Here is a 24,041-nt window from a genome sequence, read left to right as displayed (position 1 = left end):
GAGAGGGAGAGGGACTGTGGGCTGAAGACTGGGGGTGGGGGGGGGGGGGTGTAGGGGTCGGGTTTGTAGGATATACCCTTTGGTCGGTGGATGATGCATGGAGGGGATCGGAACCACGGCAATGAAACGATATATGATAGAATGAATGTAAAACTAATGTTCTCTCATGTAAACTATCACATAATTCACAATAAAACATTAAAACAAACAACAAAAAAGAATACACTCTCCTTTGAGCACATCAGCATGTACTTTTACATGCTGTTGTTATTGTTAGGTAGTGTGGAGTTGGTACTGACTCACAGTAACCCTGTGTAGGGTTTCTGAGGAGCAGCTGGTGGATTTGAACTGTTGACCCATGGTTAGCCACACAATGCTTATCCTATAGCACTATTCCAGGACTCCTAGGTTGGCCAGTTATGAATAAATTTTAAAGCCTTGTTAAAAACATGGGCACCCTAGATGGCACAAATGGTTAAGCATGCAACTACTAACCAAAAGGTTGGAGGTTCAAGTCCACCCAGAAGGGCCTGAGAAGAAAGTTCTATCAACCTTTTTCCATACAACCAGCCACCGGAAACGCTCCTACTGTGAGTCCACAGTTCTACTGTGACACACATGAGCCGCCACAAGTCCGAGGTCAGTCAAGTACAGCTGGTATCATTTTGGGGTTTGGGCCTAGAAATCACACAGTCAAATGCAAGCACGGGTGTGGGGCTGGGGTGGGGACACAACAGTCATAAAAGACAACTCACACGTTGAGGGGTAGCTGGACTTTGGGAGACGTTGCCTGCTCGCCAGTCGCTGCGCCAGCTCTCGGAACAACCATGGTGGTAGATCCAATGGAGGAGGTGGAGTCCTGGAAAGAGACAAAAGGAGACGTGAGCGAGGGTTCCCAGGGGCTCCTTCCCAGGGGAAAGAGAACTGCAAAGTCAGCCTGTCCTCAACAGACACCCGGGCTTCGTCAGCTGCACCAGGTACGCCACAGCCGGACAGTTCAACCAACACAGCTTAGGTTCCCAAGGTAGTCTCAGCTGTTTTCTCAGCCCACTGAAGAGACAGCAAATGACACCTGTCCCTGAAGCAGTTTCACGAGGCCCTTTTTGACCAGTTTAGAGAACATCAGTCTTTGGTTTGTGTCTGGGTTGATCAGTATTTTTTTTGTTTTGTTTTAATGCTTTATTGTGAATTCTGTGAGAGTTTACATGGGAGGACATTAGCTTCACATTGATCCCGTCGTATATCGTTTTCTTGCCATGGTTACAATCCCCTCCATGCATCATCCACCTGTCCCCAGACCCACACCCCACCCCGGTTGTCTGCACACAGATCCTCTTCCTCTCCAGGTCCAAAGTCCCCAATCACTCCATCTCTCCATGTCATCATCTCAGCCTACATCTCTGGCATCACTGCTTCTCTGGGTAGGGTACCATTCTCCACTCTTCTCCCTTGATAGTCCCACGGACCTCCGCTCTTAGACTCCAAAGTTAATCACTCTCCTCCCTTTGCCTTTACATTTCCAGTCCTTACAATCAGTCCTGATAACAATTATTCGCTATTGCATCACAAGACACCTATCCACATGTCCTTTCATCAGCCTCAAGAAGACAGAATGGATACTACTCAGTGGAGATTCTACCTTGCTCCACGCCCTCTGGATCTAGGTTCCCTCTTGAAGGCTTGTAAGCCAGTCATTTCTTGCCTCTGTACCCCCCACCCATTCTGGGTAACCAAGGTCCAAATTGCCCACCCCTGTCCTCTCCATGTGCAGAGGGTGTGGGAATTATCCTTGCTGTGAAGATTTATCCCATCTTTTTTTTTTTTTTAATTAAATGTTTTTATTTTGGATTGAGTGAGAGTTTACAGGGCACATCATCAGCTTCACATTCAACCATTCATATAGCTTGTTTCATTACATTGATTATTATCCCCTCCATATATCATCAGTTAACAGTGTTTCTCTCTATCCTCTTTAGCTTTTTTTTTTTTTTTTGGATGGGGGGGGGTTGATCAGTATTTTCACCATGGAAAAAGGCACCATCGGGAAGCGTGTTTTATTCTTAGAACTTGAACTTTTCCTGTCTTTGCTTAAGAAAATCTGGACAAAAGCTTTTATGTTACAAAATATGTGTTTATTTAAAACTTACATCGCTAGGAAGCAACACCCATTCTCTACAGATTCGGTCCCTTGGTAGACAACCTGGGGGAGATTGTAAGTGTGTCCTGAATTTACAGAGCATGCCGATTCTCATCCAAGACCTGGAGGTACTCGAAGCTTCAAGAGTTTATTATACACATAACCTGAGGACGGGTTAAAGAGAACAGCATTTCAAGGTCATGCCTTGTAAACACCAGGTGTGGGTACTGAGCCCTTGCAGGGCAGTGACTAAGGGCTAGCTCTGCAGTGAAGTCAGCAGAACCGAGGAAATGGAGTCACATGATAATGGTGCAAAGGTAACTCCTCGGTGGGGGTTTGAATCCCAGTCAACATTCCTCAGACGCAGCCAACGACTGTGGCCAGCGTAGGGACTGGGGTTGCTCTGCATGGAATGGATTTCAGAGGAACTTCCAAACTAAGATGGACTAGAAAGAGCTACTGGCAATCTACTTTTGAAACCCAGCCAAAGCAAACCCAGTGGGTCACAACGGTCTTATCTGCAACTGATCCTGAGGATGAAGCAGGGCTGGGCAGGGCTTGGTTTCATTGTTCATGGGGTCGTCAGGGCTCAGGGGCCAACCTGACAGCAGCTAACAATTGTGAGAAAGATGGGGCCATCTGCTCCTGCCTTAGAAACCCTAAGCACACACTGCTACTCCGTCCTATGGGACACGACAATTGGAACTGACTCTGACAGCGGGGAGCTTGGTTATTGGTACTTGTGAACGTGTCCTTATTTGGATGGGTTCTTTGTTCATATAGAGATTATCCTGGATCAGGGTGGGTCTGAAATTCACTAGCCAGTGCCCTTACGTTGTGTAAGGTCTGTCGAGTTGATTCCCACTCACAGTGACCTGTGTATGTACCACAGGACAAAACACAGCGCAGTCCTGTGCCAACCCCACAATCCTTGTTACGCCTGAGCCTACTGCTGCATCCGCTGTGCCAATCCGTCTCATTGGGGGTCTTCCTCTTTTCTGCTGACCCTCCACTTTACCAAGCAGATGTCCTTCTCCAGAGACTGGTCCCACCTCATAATATGTCCATAGTATGAGAGATGAGGTCTCACCATCCTGGCTACTAAGGAGCATTCTGTCTGCACTTCTTCCAACACAGATTTGTTTGTTCTTCTGGCAGGCCATGGTACTTTCTGTATTATTGTCCAACTCCATAACTTAAATACATCACTTTTTCTATGGGCTTCTCTATTCATAGTCTAACTGTCACATGCATATGCTGATGTTAACTGCCGCTGAATCAGTTCCTATTCATAGACTCTGTATAGGAGTTCTGAGGAGCGGCTGGTGAGTCTGAACCACTGATTGAAACCATACAGGGCTACTGGAAATACTATGGCTTGGATCAGGCACACCTTAGTCCTTAAACAGACATCTTTGCTCTTGAACACTTTCAAGAGGTCTCATGCAGCAGACTCGCTCAGTGCACATCATCTTATTTTCCTGAATTGCTGCTTCCATGAGTATTAGAGTGGATCCAAGCAATATGAAGTCCTTGACAACTTCAGTCTTTTGAAAGAATACAACTTCAATCTTTGAAAGAATACAACCCTGGCACACACCTTTACTGATTTCAAACCATTCCGTGACCACTGTTATGTCTGAATGACTGCCTCTTGGTCTATGGACACGTTCCTATGAGTATAAGTAAGTGTTCTAGAATACCATTTCTTTGCAATGGTGTCCACAGCTTGTTATGATCCACATAGTCAGAAGCCTTTGCACAGTCAATAATGCACAGGGAAACATCTCTCTGGTATTCTCTGCTTTCAGTCAAGACCCATCTGATATCAGCAATTATGTCTGTCAGTCCACGTTCTCATCTAGACCAGGTCCGAACCTCCGGCAACTCCCTGTCAATGTACTGTTGCAGCTGTTTTTGAATTATCTTTAGCAAAATTTTACTTGCATGTGATATTAATGATATTGTCTGATGATTTCTGCATTCCATTGTGACATCTCTCTCTTCACCTCTATTGTGGCCCACACATGGATCTCTTCCAATCAGTTGGCCCGGTAGCTGTCTTCCAAATTTCTTGACATAGATGAGTGAGTGCCTCTAGCGCTGCATCAGTTTGTTGAAAGATTTTCTATTTGTGTTCCATCAACTCCTGGAGCCTTGTTTGCCAGTGACTTCAGTGCACCTTGGACTTCTTCCTCATTACCATTGGCTTTTGATCATATGTTCCTTCTTGAAATGGTTGAACATCAATAATTTCTTTTTGGTACAGTAACCCTATGCATTCCTTCCATCTTCTTTTGATACTTTCTGCATCTTCAATATTTTGCCTAGAATCATTCAATAATGCAATCTGAGGCTTGACTTTTTTCCCTCAGTTCTTTCAGCTTAAGAAATGCTGAGCTTCCCTTTTGGTTTTCTAACTCTAGGTCTTGGCACATTTCATTATAATACTTGACTTGGTTTTCTCAAGCTGCCCTTTGAAATTTTCTGTTCCACTATTTTATCTCCTCATTTATCCCATTTGCTTTAGCATCTTTACACTGGAGAGCAAGTTTCAGAGTCTCTTCTGACATCCATTTTGGTCTTTTCCTTCTTTCCTTGTCTTCTTAATGACCTTTTGCTTTCTTCCTGTATGATGTTCTTGATGTCATGCACTACTGCTTCTGGTTTTTGGTCATGCATCAACTCTGCTCTTGAGATGGTCTCTAAGTTCAGGTGGATTATGTTCAAGGTCATTTTTTGGCTTTTGTGGACGTGTTTTAATTTTTTCAGCTTCAGCCTGAACTTGCATATGAGCAACTGATGGTCTGTTCCACAGTCTGCCCCTGGCTTTGTTTGACTGATGAGCTAGAGCTTTTCTATCATCTCTTTTCACAGATGTAGTAGATTTGATTTCTGTATATTCCATCCAGTGAGGTCCATGTGTACAGTCATCTTTTATGTTGTTTAAAAAAGGTATTTGCAATGAGTAAGTCATTGGCCTTGCAAATTCTAACATGCGATCCCCAGCATCGTCTCTATCACCAAGGGCCATAATTTGCAACTACTGATCCCTCCTTTTTGTTTCCAATCTTTGCATTCCAGTTACCAGAAATTATCAATACATCTTGACTGCATGTTTGATCAATTTCAAACTGAAGAAGTTGGTAGAATTCTTTTAATTTCACCATCACTGGCTTTAGTGATTGGTGCGAAACTTTGAATAACAGTGGTATTAAGGGGTATTCCTTGTAGGTGTATGGCTATTATCCTGTCACGGACAGCATTATACATCAAGATAGAGCTCTAAATGTTCTTTTTGATGATGAATATGATGCCATTTTTCTTTAATTTGCTATCACCAGCATAGTAAACCATGTGATTATCAAATTCAAATGGCCAGTAATGTCTAGTTTATCAATCTTTATGAGCTCTATTTCGTTTTTATAACTTGCGATTTTCCAAGATTTATACTTCATATCCCCATCATTAATGGATATTTACAGCTGTTTTTCCTTGTATTGAGCTGGGCCTCATCAGCAAATGAAGGTCCCCAAAGCTTCCCTCCACTCACTTCATCAAGATCAACTCTACTTTGAGGAAGCAGCTCTTTCCCAGTTGTATCTTGAATTCCTTCCTATCTGAGGGTCTTATATTCCTACACAATGTCTGATAATATTCTAGTGCTATTCATAATGTTTTAATATTCAGTATTCTTGTGTTATCTGACAGTGTTCCACTGCTATTTATAAGGTTTTCAGTGGCTAAACATTTGAGTCCTGGTATGGCACTGCAGGATGAACAAGTTCAGTTTGAACCACAAGGTGGAGGTTCAAACCCACCAGCTGCTCCTCGGAAACCGTATATTGGGTTGCTATGAGACAGAAGAGGAGTTCTGGCAGTGTAGTGGTTAGGAGTCGGGCTGCTAACTTCAAGGTCAGCAGTTCAAAACTACCAGCCGTTCCAAGGCAGAAAGATGAGGCTTTCTGCTCCCATTAAGATTTATAGCCTTGGAAACCCTATACAGGGTTACTATGAGTCAGAACCAATTCCATGGCACACTACCACCACCACCATGAGACAGAAACAGCTTGAAGGCACTTAACAACCATAAGAAACATTCAGAAGTGGTCTGCCACTCCTTCTTCCTAGTCTGTCTTAATGGGGACGCTCTGTTGTGACTTGTACCTCATGGGTGACCCAGCTGGTATTTTAAAGACCGATGGCATGGTGTCTAGCCGTACAGCAACACACAAGTCTGACAGACGAGTGGTGGACTGCCCTTATAAGAGACAGAAAAAAAAAAAAAAGGGTCACAGAGGTGAAGACCACATGAAGCTGGAGACAGAGATTGGAACTGTTGTTAAGTGCTGTCGAGTTGGTTCCAAACCATCGTGAACCTGTATAGGGTTTCCAAGAAGTGGCTGGTGAACTTGAATCGCTGACCTTGCAGCTCTTGAAACCAACTTTGCAGACCAGCGCATTGGCCCACAGCGCCACATCACGTTGGAACTAGTCAGCAATTAAACAAGAAACACCAAAGATTTGTGGCCACCTGTAGAGGGAACCAACCATGCTGACACTGCGATGTCGGCCTGATGCCATTCAGAAGTGTGGGCGAATCAGTTTCCGTTCTCTAAGTCACTATATTTGTGGTAATTTGTTACCTAGGAAAGTGATACAGATGAGGATGTGTAGGGATACCTTGAGGAAAGTGAAAACCAGTCATCCTCCTCAAGGACTCTCGTAGATGCTCCACTCCCCGTCGCCCACCCCCCCCTCAGGATAGGAATCCCAGCAGAAACCAGAACCAGATGAAAGGGGGTCTGGTAGGGCTTGAGCTGAAGCCTTCAGAGCTGTAGGTAACGAATCACCTTATCAGAAGGTACAGGATGGAGGAAAAGAGGGCTGTGTGGGTGCTGCCCAAGGATCTGATTGGGGAAGGTAAACATGTCACCACATTTGGGTCCGCAGATGAGCAACAGTCATAAAGATGGGATGAGAAGTCCCCTTGGAACCTGCGCAGGCAGCAGAACAACCCCTAGAAGTGAGCTTTTGGGAAGAGGAGACACTGTTCATCAACTTGGTGACACGGTCTGACGTTGCTTAGCTAAGATCCTCCCCGAGTAGCTTGTGTCCCTCCATGACTGAGCAGCAATGGAAGATGCCAGAAGCTCCCACCACCATAGCACATCTGCAACTTGTCAGAAACCAAAAATTGCATTTCTTTTGTTTTTTTAAATACACTGTGCCGGATGAGAATGTGCAATAGAGAAATGGAGCTTGACTCATGGCTCCGAGGTCACTCGAAATCTCAAAGGCTGTTCCATGTCAAGCTCTGGCACTTGTGAGACAAACCTCTGCTCTTTAAAGGCTACCAAGATCCAGTGTTCAAGATCCAGTCCCCTCAGCAGACAGCAGATGCAGAGAAACCTGTCTTCACAGGGGGAGAGGAGGAGTGTTCTGTGGGAACCGGTGTGGAAAGGTGGGAGGGGATAGGCCTTCTGGCTACAGATTCTGTAGTCTTTTGTTTGTCAGTGTGCTTGTTCCTCCTCTAAAGTGACACTGAGACTAGAAGGTGCTTCCTATCAACATTGTCATCACTCTGCTTTCTGAGAGTCAATAGATGAGCGCATCGCAGCCAGCCATGGAATATTCTCCACAGAGAACCAGGCAAGGGCAGCAGGGTGAGGCAGAGGACAGAGGGCAGGCCAGAGAAGGAGGCCTTTCTCTCCGAGTGTGTCGGGGCAGCTGAGCAGCTATAGCTTCAGTGCTGTGTTTTTTGTTTTGTCCTTTGAATATCTACATTTTTTCTTGAGGAGTCATTGGAGAAGGACGTGCGTCAGACCCTGGTACATTCATAAGTGATTAAGCATTGATTAAGTGTCAGATATGTTGATGGGCTCAGCATACCGAAGGTGCTGATGGAATGTTTGCTGATGACCTATCAGAACTGACTCTGGGGTATACTGGGGAACAAGCAGACAGAGCCTCTGATCTCATGGAACTTAAACACAAGAGGGCAGAGGAGAAGCATGTTCCAGGCAGGGTGCCCAAGGAACACATAACAGGGAGCATTTCATGCAGAAGGCTGCGGGTCTGAGAAGCTTCTCTGGGGTAGAGCTGGTGGTGAAGGTAGTGATGGCGGGGCTAAGGAGGAGGAGGCACGTTAGGCAGACAAAGGTTCTGGAACTGCACCAAGCATGGCACTTTTGAAGAAATGAAAAGGAAGACTGGAATGATGAGAAATACACAGAGAGGCCAGTTTGGGTGAGGGCTTAAGGATCCTGGTGAAGGTTTTGGTTTTTGCCTCGAAACAAAGAGCTAACCCTAAAAGGCAGCCTATACTATATAGCAGCGATAGCACGGAAGCCACAGCTTCAGAGGATGCATGGCTCTCACTTCCAGCGGATAATGGACGTAGGCTGCCAGTTAGGAAACACGGACTTGCTCAGACTTGGATGATGAAGATGGCAGTGGAGAGGGAGAGAGGGTACCTCTCGTTTAGGAGGCGTTGATGACAACAATAACCCTAACGACAATGGAGTCCTGGTGCGGCGCTGTGGGTTAATGCACTGGACTGCAAGGTCGCTTTGAACTGCAAGGTCGGAGGTTCAAATCCACCAGCTGCTCCTCAGAAACCGTACAGCGTGTCGCTATGCGTCAGAACTGACTCGACAGCACTTAACATTATAACAACAATAACAAGTACTCAGCCACACCCCGTCTGTCTCTGTGCTGAGCTTCTCACCCATCATCACGCATTTATTTATGTATTACAAAACTCTGTAAAGTGGGTCTCCTTTTTATTACCATTTTATGGTAATGGAGCCACTGACACAGAGATCTTAGCTAAATGGCTCTCATTCACATAATCAGGACGTGGTCCAGGCTGGACCTGGACTTTGCACTTATCAACCACTCCATCTCTCCTAGTTTCCTGTTGCTGCTATTAAAACATTGTCATATACTTAATGGTCTAAAACAACACAGATTATAGGTTTGGAGGTCAGAAGCTTGCGAGAAGTTCAGAGTCAAAGTGTCAGCAGGGTCTAATCCATTTCCCTGGCTCGCTAGCGTCGAGACGTGGTTTGTATTCTTCAGCTTTTGAACCTTCCTCTGTCTTCAGTCAGCTGCATCATGTCTTTGTAGCTCCTCGTCTCCTTGACCTCTGCTTCCACAGTCAGAACTCCTTTCTCTGTGACTTTGACCCTCCTGCCTTCCTCTTTACATATACTTGGTGATGACCTGGATAATGTGGGATAATCGGCCCATGTCTAGATTCTTAATTTAATTAGCCTGCAGAGTCCCTTATAAAATGTCAAGATATTTATTCACAGGTTCTGGGGAATAGGATGATGATAGGATAACCACCCAGTTCTCTCTCCTCTACCAACTGAGCTAGTAGGTTCGTAGATGGTAGGGAATGAGGGAGGAGAATAAGCCAAGCTTCTGACTTTATCAACTGTCCAGATAAAGATGCCATTTATTCCGTGTTGGGAATGTTGAGTCTGAGGTATCTGAAGGCATCCAAAGGTTGAAGGTGAGGGCAGCTGGTGACACCAACCAGGTGTTTATAAGAGGAGACTGGCCTGGGGATTTGGTGCCATCAGCTCATAGTGGACAACAGTAGATCTATGCGTCAGTCCAGCCTCAAAGGTAAGCACTTAGCTCTCGAGTACGCAGACTTTGTTGGGATCCTACTTTTAACAAGTACTACCCGTGAGATCCTAGACAAGCGCATGTCATTTCGATGAGCCCCAGTTTCCCATCTTTAAGATGGGAGCCAAGGACTTCAGCTCCTGACCAAGATGGATCAAGAGGGATAGAACTCATCCTCCCACTGGAAGTAACTACAAAGCTGACCAGTGTTTCCCAAGACTTTGGGAACTGGCGACAAAGGCCTGAGATTCCTGAGGCACAAGACAATGGAGGTCAATCAGTCTCCTAGTTTGACTGAGATTATTAAATGAAATCATTGAAAATTCATAGTAAGTCCTCCATAAAAGTTAGCTATATTTTTGTTTGTAGGTGTACATCACCTATTTTTGTTTTGCTCATTTGTGAAACATGAGATGTAAGTGGGGAGAAAGTGGGATAACTTGTTTCACGGAGGGGCTTGTAATCCTTGAGATGAAACGAAGTGTATGATTTGTTGAATGTCAAGTTGATGATCTTGTCTGTAAACGTCACAGAACTCACAATCAAAAGTTAAAGGAAAATAGTGTAGTGGTTATGAATCAGGCTGTGAACCGCAAGGTCAGCAGTTCGAAACTACCAGTTGTTCTGTGGGAGAAAGATGAGGCTTTCTGATCCCGCAAATATTTACAGCCTCGGAAACCCTGTACAGGGTCACTATGGGTCGGAACTGACTCCACGGCACATAACCACCGCCACCATAATTGTTTCTGGAGTCCTGGTGTGGTGCTGTAGGATAAGTATTAGACCACAAAGTTGGTTTGAACTGCAATGTCAGCAGTTCAAACCCACCAGTTGTTCCTGGTAAGATGGCAGTGGAGAGGGAGGAAGGGCTAGGTGTGCTTGATGTTGTTGTTGTTGTTAAATGGAATCGAGTCAGTTCCGACTGTGATCCTGTATAAGGTTTCCAAGGAGAAGCTGGTGGAGTGGAACTGCTGACCTTGTGGTTCGCAGCATCACACCAGAAGTCCTAGGTATACGCAGACTATTGATAGCAATTATCATCACAACAACAGTAACAGGGTTGCTGTGAGTCTGAACTGACTCAACAGTACTTAACAACAACAATTATTATTGAGGCTAAGGTGTGAGGTGGATAAGATAGTCAGGTAGAAAGTGTAGCTAAGGAAAGAAGGTTCCTGGAGATATAGCCTAGTAACACCAACATGGCAGAGGGAATAGCAAAGGAGCTGGAGCTAGAGCTACCTGAGAAACAGAAGCGAAACAAGAAACACTCGTGTCTTAAAACCTAAAGAGCAGCAGTCGTCAAGCATGCTGAATGCTGCAGGGAGGTCAGGTAAGATGAGGACCAACAAGCATCTATTTGGTTAGGGATGCTGAAAGATGCTGACATCAATGGGGCTAGCAACTGCCACTGACAGATAGATAGATGGCCAGGGTGGCTCACACCATGGATCCCGCCTCCCAGAACACACCATTAGCGTTCACCAGTGTACTGGATTCATTTGTTCCTGCACAGAAAGCCCTCCACATTGTGCCCTCAGACTCGGTGGTGTCGCCAGTCTGCCCACCCACTGTCACTTCGGTACTCACTGCTGTGAGCCAGCAACAGAGAGGGTCACGGATCCAAGCCCTGCTCTAACGATGAGTCACATGGCATCTCTGAGATTGGAAGGGACAGGTAGTATAGTCTCAAAGTGTAGATTCAAGAAATGAACTGGATGAGAAACTTGTGGATCCAAAGTGTCTCCACACAGTCATACAAAAAGCTAAGAACTTTAACTCCTATGCTCTCCCCACTGTCTTCCTTTGCCTTGATCATTTTGTGCTGGCCTTTAACTGACCTGTCACTAGAGTTAAAGGCACCGAAGGCAAATCCTATTGTATACACAATCCTGTAATCTCAGCAATAACAATAATCTATGCACGGCTACGTGGATAGACGCACGAGCTGCGGGAAGGTGACTAGACCTGGTGTTGTTGTTAGGTGCCATTTCCCAGTGACCCTGTGCACAACAGAATGAAACACTGCCTGGTCCTGGGCCCACCTCACAATCATTGCTACGTTTAAGCCCATTGCTGCTGCCACTATGCCAATCCATCTAGTTGGGAGCCTTCCTCTTTTTCTCCGACCCTCCCCTTTACCAAACATGATACCGTTCTCCACAGACTCGTCCCTCCTGACAATATGTTTGAAGTATGGGAGATGAAGTTTGGCCATTCTGGCTTCCAGGGAGCATTCTGGGTGTACTTCTTCCAACACAGATTCGTTTGTTCTTTGGGCAGTCCATGGTATGTTTAATATTCTTCTCTTAACACCACAGCTCTACGGTCTTCCTTATTCACTGTCCCATTTTTGCATGCATATGAGGTCATTGAAAATACCATGGCTTGGGTCAGGTGCACCTTGGTCATCATGGGAACAGGTCTATACCACAAATAGATGTAAGTTTGACAGAGGACATTTCTACATATGCCTTTATATGTGCTTCACTTATATTCATGAGTAGAGTAGAGTAGACGGGAAGTGAGGACAGAGTTATGTAAACTTCTCAGCCATAACCAAACATGGTGAAGAGGTCAGTAACTAGACCTGGGGTTCAGGAGTATAGTGTTGGGGACTATCAAGGTCAACTGGCATAACATAAGACCACAAAGACACGTTGTACTCCAACTTTGGTGAGTAGCGACAGGGATCTCAGAAGCTTGTGAGTGACCATCTAAGGTACAACCATTGGTCTTTCCCCATTTGGAGCAAAGAAGAGTGAAGAAAAGTAAAGACTCATGGAAACAATTAGTACAAAGGACCATGGGAACCTCAGTCTCAGTAGACTGAGAATTAGATGGTATCTGGCTATCACTGCTGACAGCTCTGATTGAGACCACAATAGAAGGTACTAGACAGAGTGGGAGGAAAACTGTAGAGCAAAACCCAAACCCCCAACACTCTGGCACTTAGATACCCTTCAGGACTAGAACAGGTCTCACCCTCGTGGCTCAACTTTCAGTCAAACAATAGACAGGCCTGTAAGATGAACATCAACTCCAGAGAGGGACTCGTTCCTTAGACAAACCAAGCCTATGAGATCAGGAGCTCAGGAATAAAGCCCAGAAGACAGGAAGGGACGGTATGGAAGGACAGAGGGGAGAAAGTACGAAGGGTGCCGCTACACTGGGGGGTTATGAGCAGTGTCACAAATCAAGATGTCTGTAAATTGTTGACTGGAAAACCACTTTACTGTGTAAACTTTCAAATCATCGGGAAAAGTTAAAAATAAAAAACAAGTCTATTACTTGAGCTTCTAGACAAGCATTTCTCATTTTGGAGAACGAAAGGAAGGCGAAAAAGAGAAGACCCAATAGTTTCTTTTTGAAAAAGAATCTTAAAATAATTGGGTACATCAGAATGGAGGATTTCGTGGCAGGATGTCTAAAATGTGAGAATCCGAAATGACTGGAAGGCAGCGTTGGTTCTTCGGCAGAACCTTTGCCTTCCATCAGGGAAACCTGGGTTCAATTCTCGACGAGTGCACCTCAAGACCAGTCACTATTTCCTGTCACTGGAGGCATTTTTGGGTGTTGCTATGTTGCTGAACACGTCTCAGTGGAATTTCTACACCAGGACAAACTAGGAAGGCAGGCCTTGCTAAGCATTTCTGAAGAACAGCCAATGAAAAATCCTGTTCACGTGCATGTGGTTGCCGTAAATCAGGGCTGACTTGAGGGCATCTCTAAATATTAAACCACTGAATCAACCCAAATGTCCTACAGTAGAGAAATTAGGCGGTCGCTGCAAAGCAGAAGTCATTCTGTGCTGCACACCTAAGAGCCATGGGAGCTAGCTAAGAGCACATCACATGGAAAGAAGGTCACAGAAATGGATATGTAAGATTATTTCATGATGGTAAAAGATGCATGCATTTTCATGGGAAAAAAGGTCTAGAAATTTATATTGTTGTTGTTGTTAAGTGCCGTGGAGTTGGTTCCGACTCATAGTGACCCTGACCAGGGTTTCCGAGGCTGTAAATCTTTACGGGAGCAGAACGCCTCATCGTTCTCCCACGGAACTGCTGGTAGTTTCGAACTGCTGACCTTGCGGTTCACAGCCAGATTCGTAACCACTACGCTACCAGAGCTCCTTAGAAACTTACATATTAAATGATAATGTGGTATTTTGGGAAGTTGGCATTTGGATAGTTCTGATTTTCTGTTTCACTTATCTATGTGTTAAAAATTTTCATCATTTACGTATTAACAAATGATGGTTACTTTCCAATACATTTTCAAAGTAATATTTTTAAAAAACCAAACAGGATTCAATAATTTGGGTTGGTTTTTAAATCAAGCTCTGGTTGACAGTGATTCCAATATTTCCCATGCAAGCCATCTTTGTTGGGTGGGGATAGGACCCTTTGATGAGGAGAGGACCCAAAGAAACAACAAACAAAGATTCATTGTTATGGAACCAATTCTGACTCACAGTGACCCTATAGGATAGGAAATGCTCCGCAGGGACCCACAGACTGTACATCTTTAAGGGAGAAGAGAACCTCACCTTTCTCATATTGAGTGGCTGGTGGGTTTGAACCACCGACCTTGTGGCTAACAGTCCAAAGCTTAACTCACAGAAATGCAAAGAATGATGGAGACCCGGGCTGGTGACTACATACAGCTGCACTGTGTTTGGAGGGCAGGCTGTTTGCTGGAATCTACAGTTACACATGAATCCCCACCCACTCCAACATCCTTGAGCCCCTCACACCCTAATTCAACAGGGGATAATAATGGATTTGGCCAGGAGGGAGGGAGAAGATTGATTTTCGTCTGCTGGGAAGAGGAGGGAGGCTTGGCTGTGACTGCAGACTTTGCAAGATCTCCGAGTCATGTACCACGGCATTAAAGGATCAAGACCTCATCTTTGCCTGCTTCCGGCAACTCCCCTGGGTGAGCTGAACATAAAACACTCCATATGGTGGTAGGTTAGGAGACTTAGGGAGGCTGAGCCAAGGATGCATGTTAGCCTGGGGGTCTCCAGGGACTCAGATGAAGAGAACAGCCACAGGGCCCCATTGAAGGGGTTAAGGGGATTGTCTGCCATGAGACACTACCTAAAGGCAGCTAGACGAGAGGGACGCTCTGCTTCAACAAACACTATAAGACAAATACATGGTTTTTCACCGCAAACTCTTTCTTAGAGCTGGGGCGAAGCAGCAGACAGATCATAGTTCTGAAATCATTTTTCTGCTGAAGGTCAAGATGGGGACTATCAAGTTTGGTCCTCAATTGTGTGGTTCCATTTTGCCCTCATGGGGTAAGTGTCGTGCACTAGGTTAAATGAAGCCTAAAGGAAAGACATTTGTGTTGGATGCTTACTGCAGAAGGAGCACTGGTGATGCAAATGTTAAGCAATTGGTTGCAAACCAAAGGGAACCCATTAGCCAGCTGCGTCTGTAAAAGTTGTTGTGAAGTGCTTGGAGTCGGTTCTGACTCATAGCAACCCTGTACAGGGTTTCTAAGGAGCAGCTGGTGAGTTTGAACCACTGACCTTGTGGTCTAGCACTTTATCCATGGCGCCACCCCAGGCCTTTGAAACCCTATAGGCCAGTTTAACTCGGTCTTGTGGGCTCACTTGGAGTCCTGGTGTGGCGCTGTGGGATAATGCACTGGACTGTAAGGTCGGTTTGAACCGCAAGGTCAGTGGTTCAAATTCACCAGCCGCTCCTCGGAAACTCTGTACAAGGCTGTTATTATTGGAGCCGACCCGGTGGTACCTAACAACAACAGGCTCACTTATAAGTCAGAGTCGACTCAGTGACAGGGGGCTGGCTGCAGTTTCACCTGGTTTCACGGTGTCCACACACAAGGCGGACATTCCAGGGTCTCCTGGTGAGTAGGTGGTAACACCAGGGGACTCTCAGCCCTCCGCAAACCACCCAGACTCGTTGCTGTCAAGTCCATTCCTCAGAGGCAGACTGCCACGCCTTTCTTCTGAGAAGTGACTAGTAGGTTCGAACCCCTGAGGAGCTCTGGGTAGGAGTTCAGTGCTTTAGCCATCTCTGCCCTCATGGGTACAAAGAATGGTGTGTCACACCCTTTGTGACTTCCTGCTGTAGGCAGAGATTGAAGTCAGTCCTCCTCTGAACTTTGTCTTCAGTTTCCGTTTCTATTGGGACTTGTGAGAATGCTGTGGCTTTGTAGGATAAGCATTGGACTTTGAACCACTAGGATGGCGGTTCAATCCCACTATCTTTTCCTCAGGACAAAGATGAGTCTTTCTGCTCCTGAAAAGATTTACAGCCTCAGAAACCCTATACAGGGCCGCTATGAATTGGAACTGACTGACAGTTGGTATTTTTTGTTGTTTAATTGGTTCCGATTCATAGCAACCTGTATAGGGCTTCCGAGGAGTGGTTGGTGGGTTTGAACCACCAGCCTTGCAGTTAGCAGTCCAGTGCTTATCCTACAGCACCACACCAGGACCCTAGGTCATGAAATGACTTTGGTAGTGGTTGAGGCTGCTAATGGATTTAGACATGGGTCTGAAAGGTGGTGGTTTGAGCCCACCCAGCATCTCTGCAGGAGAAACACCTGCTGATCTGTCCCTACAATAATTCCAGCATAAAAATCCCTACGGGGGCAGTCCTACTCTTGTCACACGGGGCCGCTGAGGGTTGGAACTGATTCGATACCACCACCAGCAAAAGCTTTAGAAAACGCTTTATAGTAGAGTGTAGCTGTGGCTCTGTGGATTACTGCACTGGACTAAAAGTTGGTTTGAACCACAAGGTCGGCAGTTCAAGCTTACCAGCTGCTCCTTAGGAACCCTATACAGGGTGGCTATGGGTCGAAACCGACTCGATGGCACTTAACAACAACAACAACTATTGTTGTTCTGATTTATAGTGTCTCCTTGTGACACAATAGAACTGACCCGTATGGTTTTCTTAACTGAAATCATTAAGGAAGCAGATCGTCCGACCTTTCTTCCATCAATGGGTTTGAACTACTAAGTCTTCAGTTAACAGCCTACTGCTTAACCTCTGTGTGACCATGGCTCCTTATAGATGTACCTCAGTGTATAGAAAAAGGACTAGAGAGACAAGCATGTTCACTACAGGCCACTTCCAGGGGCAGTAATGGAAGGCGCGGGTCTGTCTGGAAGACATTTGCTTGATTTTGTCTTAACCTATTCAACAGTGTAAACGTATACTGGAAATGCTCTATTACCACCACGTCTCAAACAGCGTCCTTGGTTTGATCTAGTCTGACACCCTGCTGCTTCCTGGGACTGCCTACCTCGTCTTCAGTCAACTCTGTCCACCTTTGGAACAGTCTCCCTGCTGTATTCCTCCTCCTTTCTGTGTCTCTTCTATAGTCTCTGGAGAAGTTCGGAACATTGTGCTCGTCCTAATTGTTTCTCATTAACATTCCTGTTGTGTGGAGTCAGTGAACGGACTCAGTCATCCACACGCTGGCTTTGGATAAAGATTTTAGAAAAGGGAACATGCATTTCCAAACATATCATACATAGCATTGGTGTTGTTGTTAAGTACTGTCGAGTCAGTTCCGACCCATAGCAACCCTGTACAGGGTTTCAGAGGAACAGATGGTGAGCTTGAACTGCTAACCTTGCAGTTCAAACAGACCTTGTGGTCCAGCACATTAACCCACAGCGGCGGCCCAGGAGCCTACATGACAGAGGGTAAGCCTTTCTTCCCATACTTAGTTCAGAACCGGTGGTGGCTGTGTAACCAACAGGACATCTCCCATGCTGCTGGACTCCGAGAGCAGCTCATGGCAGGGATGTATGGTGGGGACTCCACGTTGGCACATTGCCCACATGTGAGAATGTGTGTGTCTATGGGCAACAGGGAGGCTGGAAGGGGAGGGACACACCATAGGGCTGCTGGGGTGGCCATCGTTGGGGAAGTGGGAAAGAGCTCACAGTGATTTGAGGACGCACACAGCCTGCAACGCAGAAAGGCAACTCTTGACTCTTAATCCCTGAGAAACATTTCTCCAGCTGTAAAACGAGATGCGTACCAGAATGCTCAGGGTGGCGGCATGGTTTGTAGCACCCCCTTCACGCCCCACAACTGTGCTGTTGTTAGGGTTCAGCTCATGGGCCCAGGTGACAGCAGAACTGCCCCGTTAAGGGTTCCCAGGCTACAGTCTTTACAGCAGTTGGCTGCTAACTGGAAGGCTGGTGGTTTGAATCCACCCACCACCCCTGCGAGAGAAAGGTGTAGCAGTACACTTTCCTAAAGATTGTTGTTGTTAAGTGCCTTCGAGTCAGTTCCAACTCATAGCGGCCCTGTGTAGGGTTTCTGAGGAGCAGCTGGTGGATTTGAACTGACAACTGTGTGGTTCACGGTCCAGTGCTGATCCTACAGCGCCACACCAGGAGTCTAAGGAGAACAGCCTTGGAAACCTCATGGGGCCGTTCTACTCTTGTCTTGTAGGGTTGCTGATGAGTCAGAGCAGACTGAAGGACAACAGTTTTCTTTGATTTTTTCCCTGGAATCTTTCCAGGAGCTGGCTGCCAGGGCATTCTCCCCTGGGACCACTGCCTGGTTTCCAGCCTCCATCCTTTCAGTTAGCAGCTGAGCGCTTAATTCATGTGCCACCAGGGTTCCTCCCAACAACTGTAACTGAGTGAATAAATGCCTTGTGGTCTATGCATACAATGAAACACAGTGAGGCAGCGAAGAGAAATGAGTACCTCCTCATACAGCAACGTAGGGGATTCCCACACACGCACCATTAAACAGACAACAGCCAGACACCACAAACACAAGGAAGAGAAGAAGGACTCAAAGGAAAAACTCGACTGATTGGAGGAACAGCCATGGGTGGTGAGAGGATGTTCAAACTAAACAAAAGACAAGAGGATCACAAGAGGCAGGATGCAACTAGCTAGGTCAGGGATGGGGAGGGAGCGTGAAGGGACTGAGCTTGGTCCTGTTTCTCACGGGTGTGGTTATGGGATGAGGGAGACCTAGCAAAGGGCTCCTGTAATACTTTGGACTTTCCTGGAGTGGCGTTGTGGGATAATGCACTAGACTGCAAGGTTGGTGTGAACCACAAGGTCAGCGGTTCAAGCTTACCAGATGCTCCTTGGAAACCCTATACAGGGTCTCCATGAGTTGGAACAGACTTGATGGCACTTGACAACAACCACAATGAGAAGTACACTTTGAACAGTTAAAGGACTGCCCAGGACCTCCGCGGATGGGGCTGTGTCCTCCTCACTGCCCTGCCTAGCGGGAAGTCACTCGTCCATGACCAGGGAGTCAGGTGCTGAATGCTGTTGTGTTGGTTTTCTAGCAGAACAGAGAACAATGGGGCATCTTGAGAAGACCAGAGAACAGAGGACCACTGTGAACTCCCGGCGGCTGCTATTGCAGGGAAAAAAGCGGGCATCTCTGTTAATTTTTTTTTTTTTTTTTAAAGAAACTTACAGCTACAAGCCACCCCTACCGTTCAGCCTTCCAGGTGTTCAGTGTGCAGCCACGCCTACAAGACCTCTAGATACTGCTCTAGGTCCGTAACAAACCACATTCACCAAAACCGAATAGAACACGGGGAAAAGCGAAAGAAAACGCAGATCATCTGGCCTGAGGTCCAATTCACTCAGAACCAGAGCAGCTTCGGCCCCCAGCCCTCCTGATTGGACTACACTTGAGATGGCTTCCTGCGCTCCCAAGCTGGACTCCGCTTGGTTTCTGCTCTTAACTTGGCTCCTGATCTCAGATAAAGCTTTGATTTGTAACGGCTTAATTTTAAATGACTCTGGGCCTTAATGGATCAGTAAATTCTTGGCAGCAGCAAGAGTCAGACAGTGATAAAAATAAGAAAGGGGTAGGGGCAGGGGATGTTCAAGCTCCAGCTGCGTCACAATCAAAGTAAATGCGAATGCAGTCCTTGGACAACTCTTGCTATTAGTATAATCACAGGGTGGAGATCTCTGCTCCGACTTCAAAGCCAAGTCCGGCCCTGTTTTATCACAGAGAGCTTTGAAAAGGTCTTGACTGCAAAAACGTCAGGCTTACATCACCTTCTGGTGCTCTTTTTAAATGAGTGCAAAATGCACAATACAGGCGGCTCATTTTCTCTACCAGTCACTCCTTGGAAACCCTATACTGGGTTGCTGTGAGTTGGAACCAACTCGATGCGCTTAACAATCACAACAACAACCATCCACGTTAGGCATGATGCTCAGCTTAACAAATCAGGAAACCTTGCATTTGATGTGCGCCATGGATGTAGGGCCAACCCAGAGAACTACAAGTAAGACAGTAGGGCCGTAAGTGGGATTTACAAAAGTGTAAGCACAAATGTATGATCTAAGAGCGATGGAAGTTTTGCAGGGAGTTCTTTCTATGCCGTTATTCTGTACACTTAAACCTACTTTAAAGATACAATTATTGCCCAGTTCATGATAATCTTACCTCTTTTAAAAGATAATAATTAAATGTGACTGTCACAGCTGTAAAGGTAGAAGTTTTGCAACAAAAGCCGGGGAGTAATCTTACAGTCCAGAAACAGAGGACCCTAGGACCATCAAGGGAGAAGAGTACAAGCGGAATGCAGGACCCTATTCAGAGAACCAGCAACACTAGAGATGGAGGCAGAGATGAGGACGTGGAGAGAGGGAGCAGCTGAGGACTCTGGATTAATGGGAAGAGAGGGACTGAGAGCTGGTGGCCGGGAGGCAGACTTGCAGAATGTGCCCTTTGGTTGTTTAAATGATTATATATGCCTGTGTGTTTTTGTGTACATCCCTCCCCTACACCACCAAAAAAAGAGAGAGAAAGAAACAGAGGGAGTAGAAGCAAATACTGTTGAGTGATGATACATGGAGGAGATTGTAATCATTGCAATGAAATGATGGTGTTAAGTCAGTGTTCTCCCATGTAAGCTATCACTCAATTCACAATAAAAACTTAAAAAAAGAAAGACAATAACTAAAATTGAGAACTTTCTTCCTTCCGTAAAAAGTAAAGCCAACCCCTGCCAAGGAGCTCACAACAGCACTGACCCTGTGGTCCCAGAGCACGGGGGACACCCTTCCTCTGCCGTCCCACACTCATTGCTCTTCAAGTATGCACTGGAGCGGGGAAAGGCTACTTCAAAACCCGGGGCGAGCGCCTCGTCCTCTCCAGACCTTTTTCTTTCTATAAACAGGACAGAACCACTTAGACCCAATGGGTGAGAGGCGCAAAGCCGCTTGGAGATACTGTTGTTGCAGCTGCTGGCCATACAGCCAATTCTGACCGTGGTGACCCGTGTGTGCAGACTAGAACAGCGGTGTTTCAAGGGTCTCAAGGCTGTGAGCTTTTGGAAGCAGACCGCCAGGCCTGCCTCCTGAGGAACCGCTGGATGGGTTTGAACTGCCAAGCTTTCGGCTAATAGTTGAGTGGACTGTCTGCCCCACCCAGTAAGAGCCAGGTTGTCATTTATGACGATGCTCTGCATGCCACTGTGCAGTATTCTGGCTTTGGCTGGCTACAAGTCGAACGTCAGCTTGTGGCTAAGGTGTGTCTGTCACAGCCCCACTGGTTCCACACTGCCAGGTCCCTTCTCTTGCTAAGTGCAAAGTGGCATGGGTACCCCACTCCACAATGGCGGCCAACACACATTAGAAGTCGCGCGGTCGGCTGCCTGTCTCCTCCCCTAGTGGAAAAGTTTTGGTTGCTATGCAATAGGGATGCTGCCCTGGTTTCCAGAGGCCACAGCTGGACCATTATGAACCAGTTCTAAACTCTGATTGGCAGCTATACAGGGACTCCAAGTTGCTTTCCTTGACACAGCGGAACAGGTTAAGACCCTGAAAAGAATCATATCCTCATTAAAATTTTTTAATATGAGTCCAGAAAACACTGTCATCCCCCTAAGGAGCAGGGGACTGAGAATGTTCTATTCATCAGAAACCACGAGTCTGTTACACAGCAGTGTAAATCAGACGTTTAGGAACTTGCTTCCTCAAGGAAACTTTGGAATCAAACATTTATATGGCCTAATTCTTCTACCCAACAAAACAGTCTGCAGAACCAGAGGGGCCCATGGATCTGTCTGCATGATGGACCCCCCCCACCCCCACCCCACACACCAAGAGTCTGTTGGTCACATAACTCAAGGAACACTGCTATACCACCGAAAACTCTGGAATGGGCGAGGAGGGTCCAAGACCACTACTCAGTGGGAGCAGGGTTGGGCAGGGAGGGGAGCCCGGTCCTCCTCAACCTATATCTCTCTTGGGGTAGGGCGGATCATTAGGGCCTCGGCTTTCTCATCCAGTTTTGGAGGCAATCACTCTGGCTCCTAGGTTCAGACGTGAAGACCTGTGAACAGGTAGTTGTGTTCCTGGAAGAGGGACCTGGGCATGCTTTTTGCCAACACGAATTTGCATAGCTGTTTTGGTTAGCCTTGAGGTAAGTCTGTTTACCACCTAGGAAGGAGGCTGCAAGGAACCCCAATTCACGAGACCGCTCATTTTCCTTCCTTCAGGCCCTTTAGATTTACTCTCCGTATGTTAAACAGGCCCCATGCACAGCTTTAGGACAATTCTGGGCAGTTGTCATAGTATGTCTTTGTAAATAAAGTTTTATTGGCTCACAGCTATATCCATCCACTTATTATTGTCCTGACAATCTGCCTCTGTAGAGATTAAGTCACGAAAACCCTATGAAGCAGTTCTACTCAGCCACATGTGGCTTGCTATGAGTTGGCCATGGATTCAACGGCACCTCACCATAACAACAATGACCAGCAGAGCTGAAAAGATGCCTTTACTGAAAAAAAATGAAAGGAACGTTGGCCTCAGCACTAGGTGGTCTGTAATGAGAGGCTGGACCTCCAATTTCTGCCCTCATTTACTGGGCCAACAGCTGGGACCAAAGAGCTCAAAAAGGCATCTTGATGCCCTAACTGTGGGGGATACGAGAGAACACCGTAGATAAAGCTGCTCCAGTTTGGGAAATGAAGACTCTCAAAACAAAATCGTGGGAAGGAGAGGTTTGTAAAAGCAGTTTATACGCTCTCTTTCTTACCCACACAGGACTTGAAAAGTTTTAACTTTGAACCACTAGATTTGGCCCTTGAACATTCCTTTAACCACGAGGAGACATGTTATTGTTATTAAATGCTGTTGAGTTGGCTCCGATCCATAGCGACCCTGTATAGGGTTTCCAAGGAGCGACTGGTAAGCTTGAACCACTGACTTTGCAGTTCACACAAAGTGAGACACAGGCGGGACTGTGTTCATTACTGTCCTCTCTTAGTTTTGTTTGTTTTTTTCCCCTTCACAATAATCAGTTTGCTCAGTAGCCTTTGGCTCTAGGAAGTGGTCCACAGTATTGGGGCTCAGGTTCCTTGTGTTCCTCCTTAACACCAAGAGGCATATCCATCCGGGTTTGTAGCCAAAAACATTGTATTAATATCCGCCAACGACTTGCCTGTTCTGCCTTAGCACCGAGTGTGCCTCCTATATAGTTAACAAAGCTGCAAGAGATGAACTTTAAAAATCCTAGCTCTCAACTCTGATTTAGTGTGCTTGTCTATCTGTCCATCCAGCCACACAGCTCAAAATCTACTGTGTAAGCAAAGCTACAAAGGGGACAAAGGGACATTCTGCTCTGAAGAGGTTCATGGCTGGTGGTGTACACAGGTGACGATGAGATGGGTCTCAGAAAGCGGTGGGTGTGTGTAGTCAAGGTGGGATGGCAGGGTCAGGGAAGCCTAGTGGGGTCTCTTCATCTGTACTCGGCCCAGAATGATGGCTGGGTTGGGAGCAGGAGGTACAGAACACAGCGCAGAGAGGAGCAGTGTAGGATGAGCGACGGGTGACACTGGAAAGGTTCTTTCATTGTTTTTAATATTATTGTGGTATACATATGTGCATATATACATGTTGCTGTGAAGTGCCATCGAGTCGATTCTAAACCACAGCAACCGTGCATAGGGTTTCTAAGCAGCAGTTGGTGAACCTGAACCACAGACCTTGCAGTTCAAATGGCTTTGCAGTCTGACGCATTAGCCACAGCACCACACCAGGTCTCCAGTAAATACATATATATATTTACCTAAGGTATATGATAAGGTCTTATACTCGTCTGTCTGTCGTGCTGTGGTGGATTGAGTTGCTGTGATTCTGAGGGCTATACCACCGGTGTTTTGGATAACCGGCAGGGTCACCCATGGTGGAAAGGTTTCAGATGAGCTACAAAACAAAGACAGACTAGGAAGAAAGAGTGACAAACTACTT

At 46.3% G+C, this 24,041-nt stretch overlaps 1 protein-coding gene across 1 annotated transcript in view; it reads right to left on the bottom strand.

The window, feature by feature from the left end:
• The window catches only part of SH3RF3 (SH3 domain containing ring finger 3), a 660,635-nt gene that overhangs the window by 159,150 nt on the left and 477,444 nt on the right, over positions 1 to 24,041 (bottom strand). The window contains exon 6 of the mRNA XM_006873039.1: positions 756 to 859. Within this exon, the coding sequence (XP_006873101.1) occupies positions 756 to 859 (104 nt within the window). The remainder of the gene's footprint in view (positions 1 to 755; positions 860 to 24,041) is intronic.

This window comes from Chrysochloris asiatica, unplaced genomic scaffold, assembly GCF_000296735.1.
Source record: "Chrysochloris asiatica unplaced genomic scaffold, ChrAsi1.0 scaffold00220, whole genome shotgun sequence".
Lineage (NCBI taxonomy): Eukaryota > Metazoa > Chordata > Mammalia > Afrosoricida > Chrysochloridae > Chrysochloris > Chrysochloris asiatica.
This window is presented reverse-complemented; position numbering and strand designations above follow the sequence as displayed.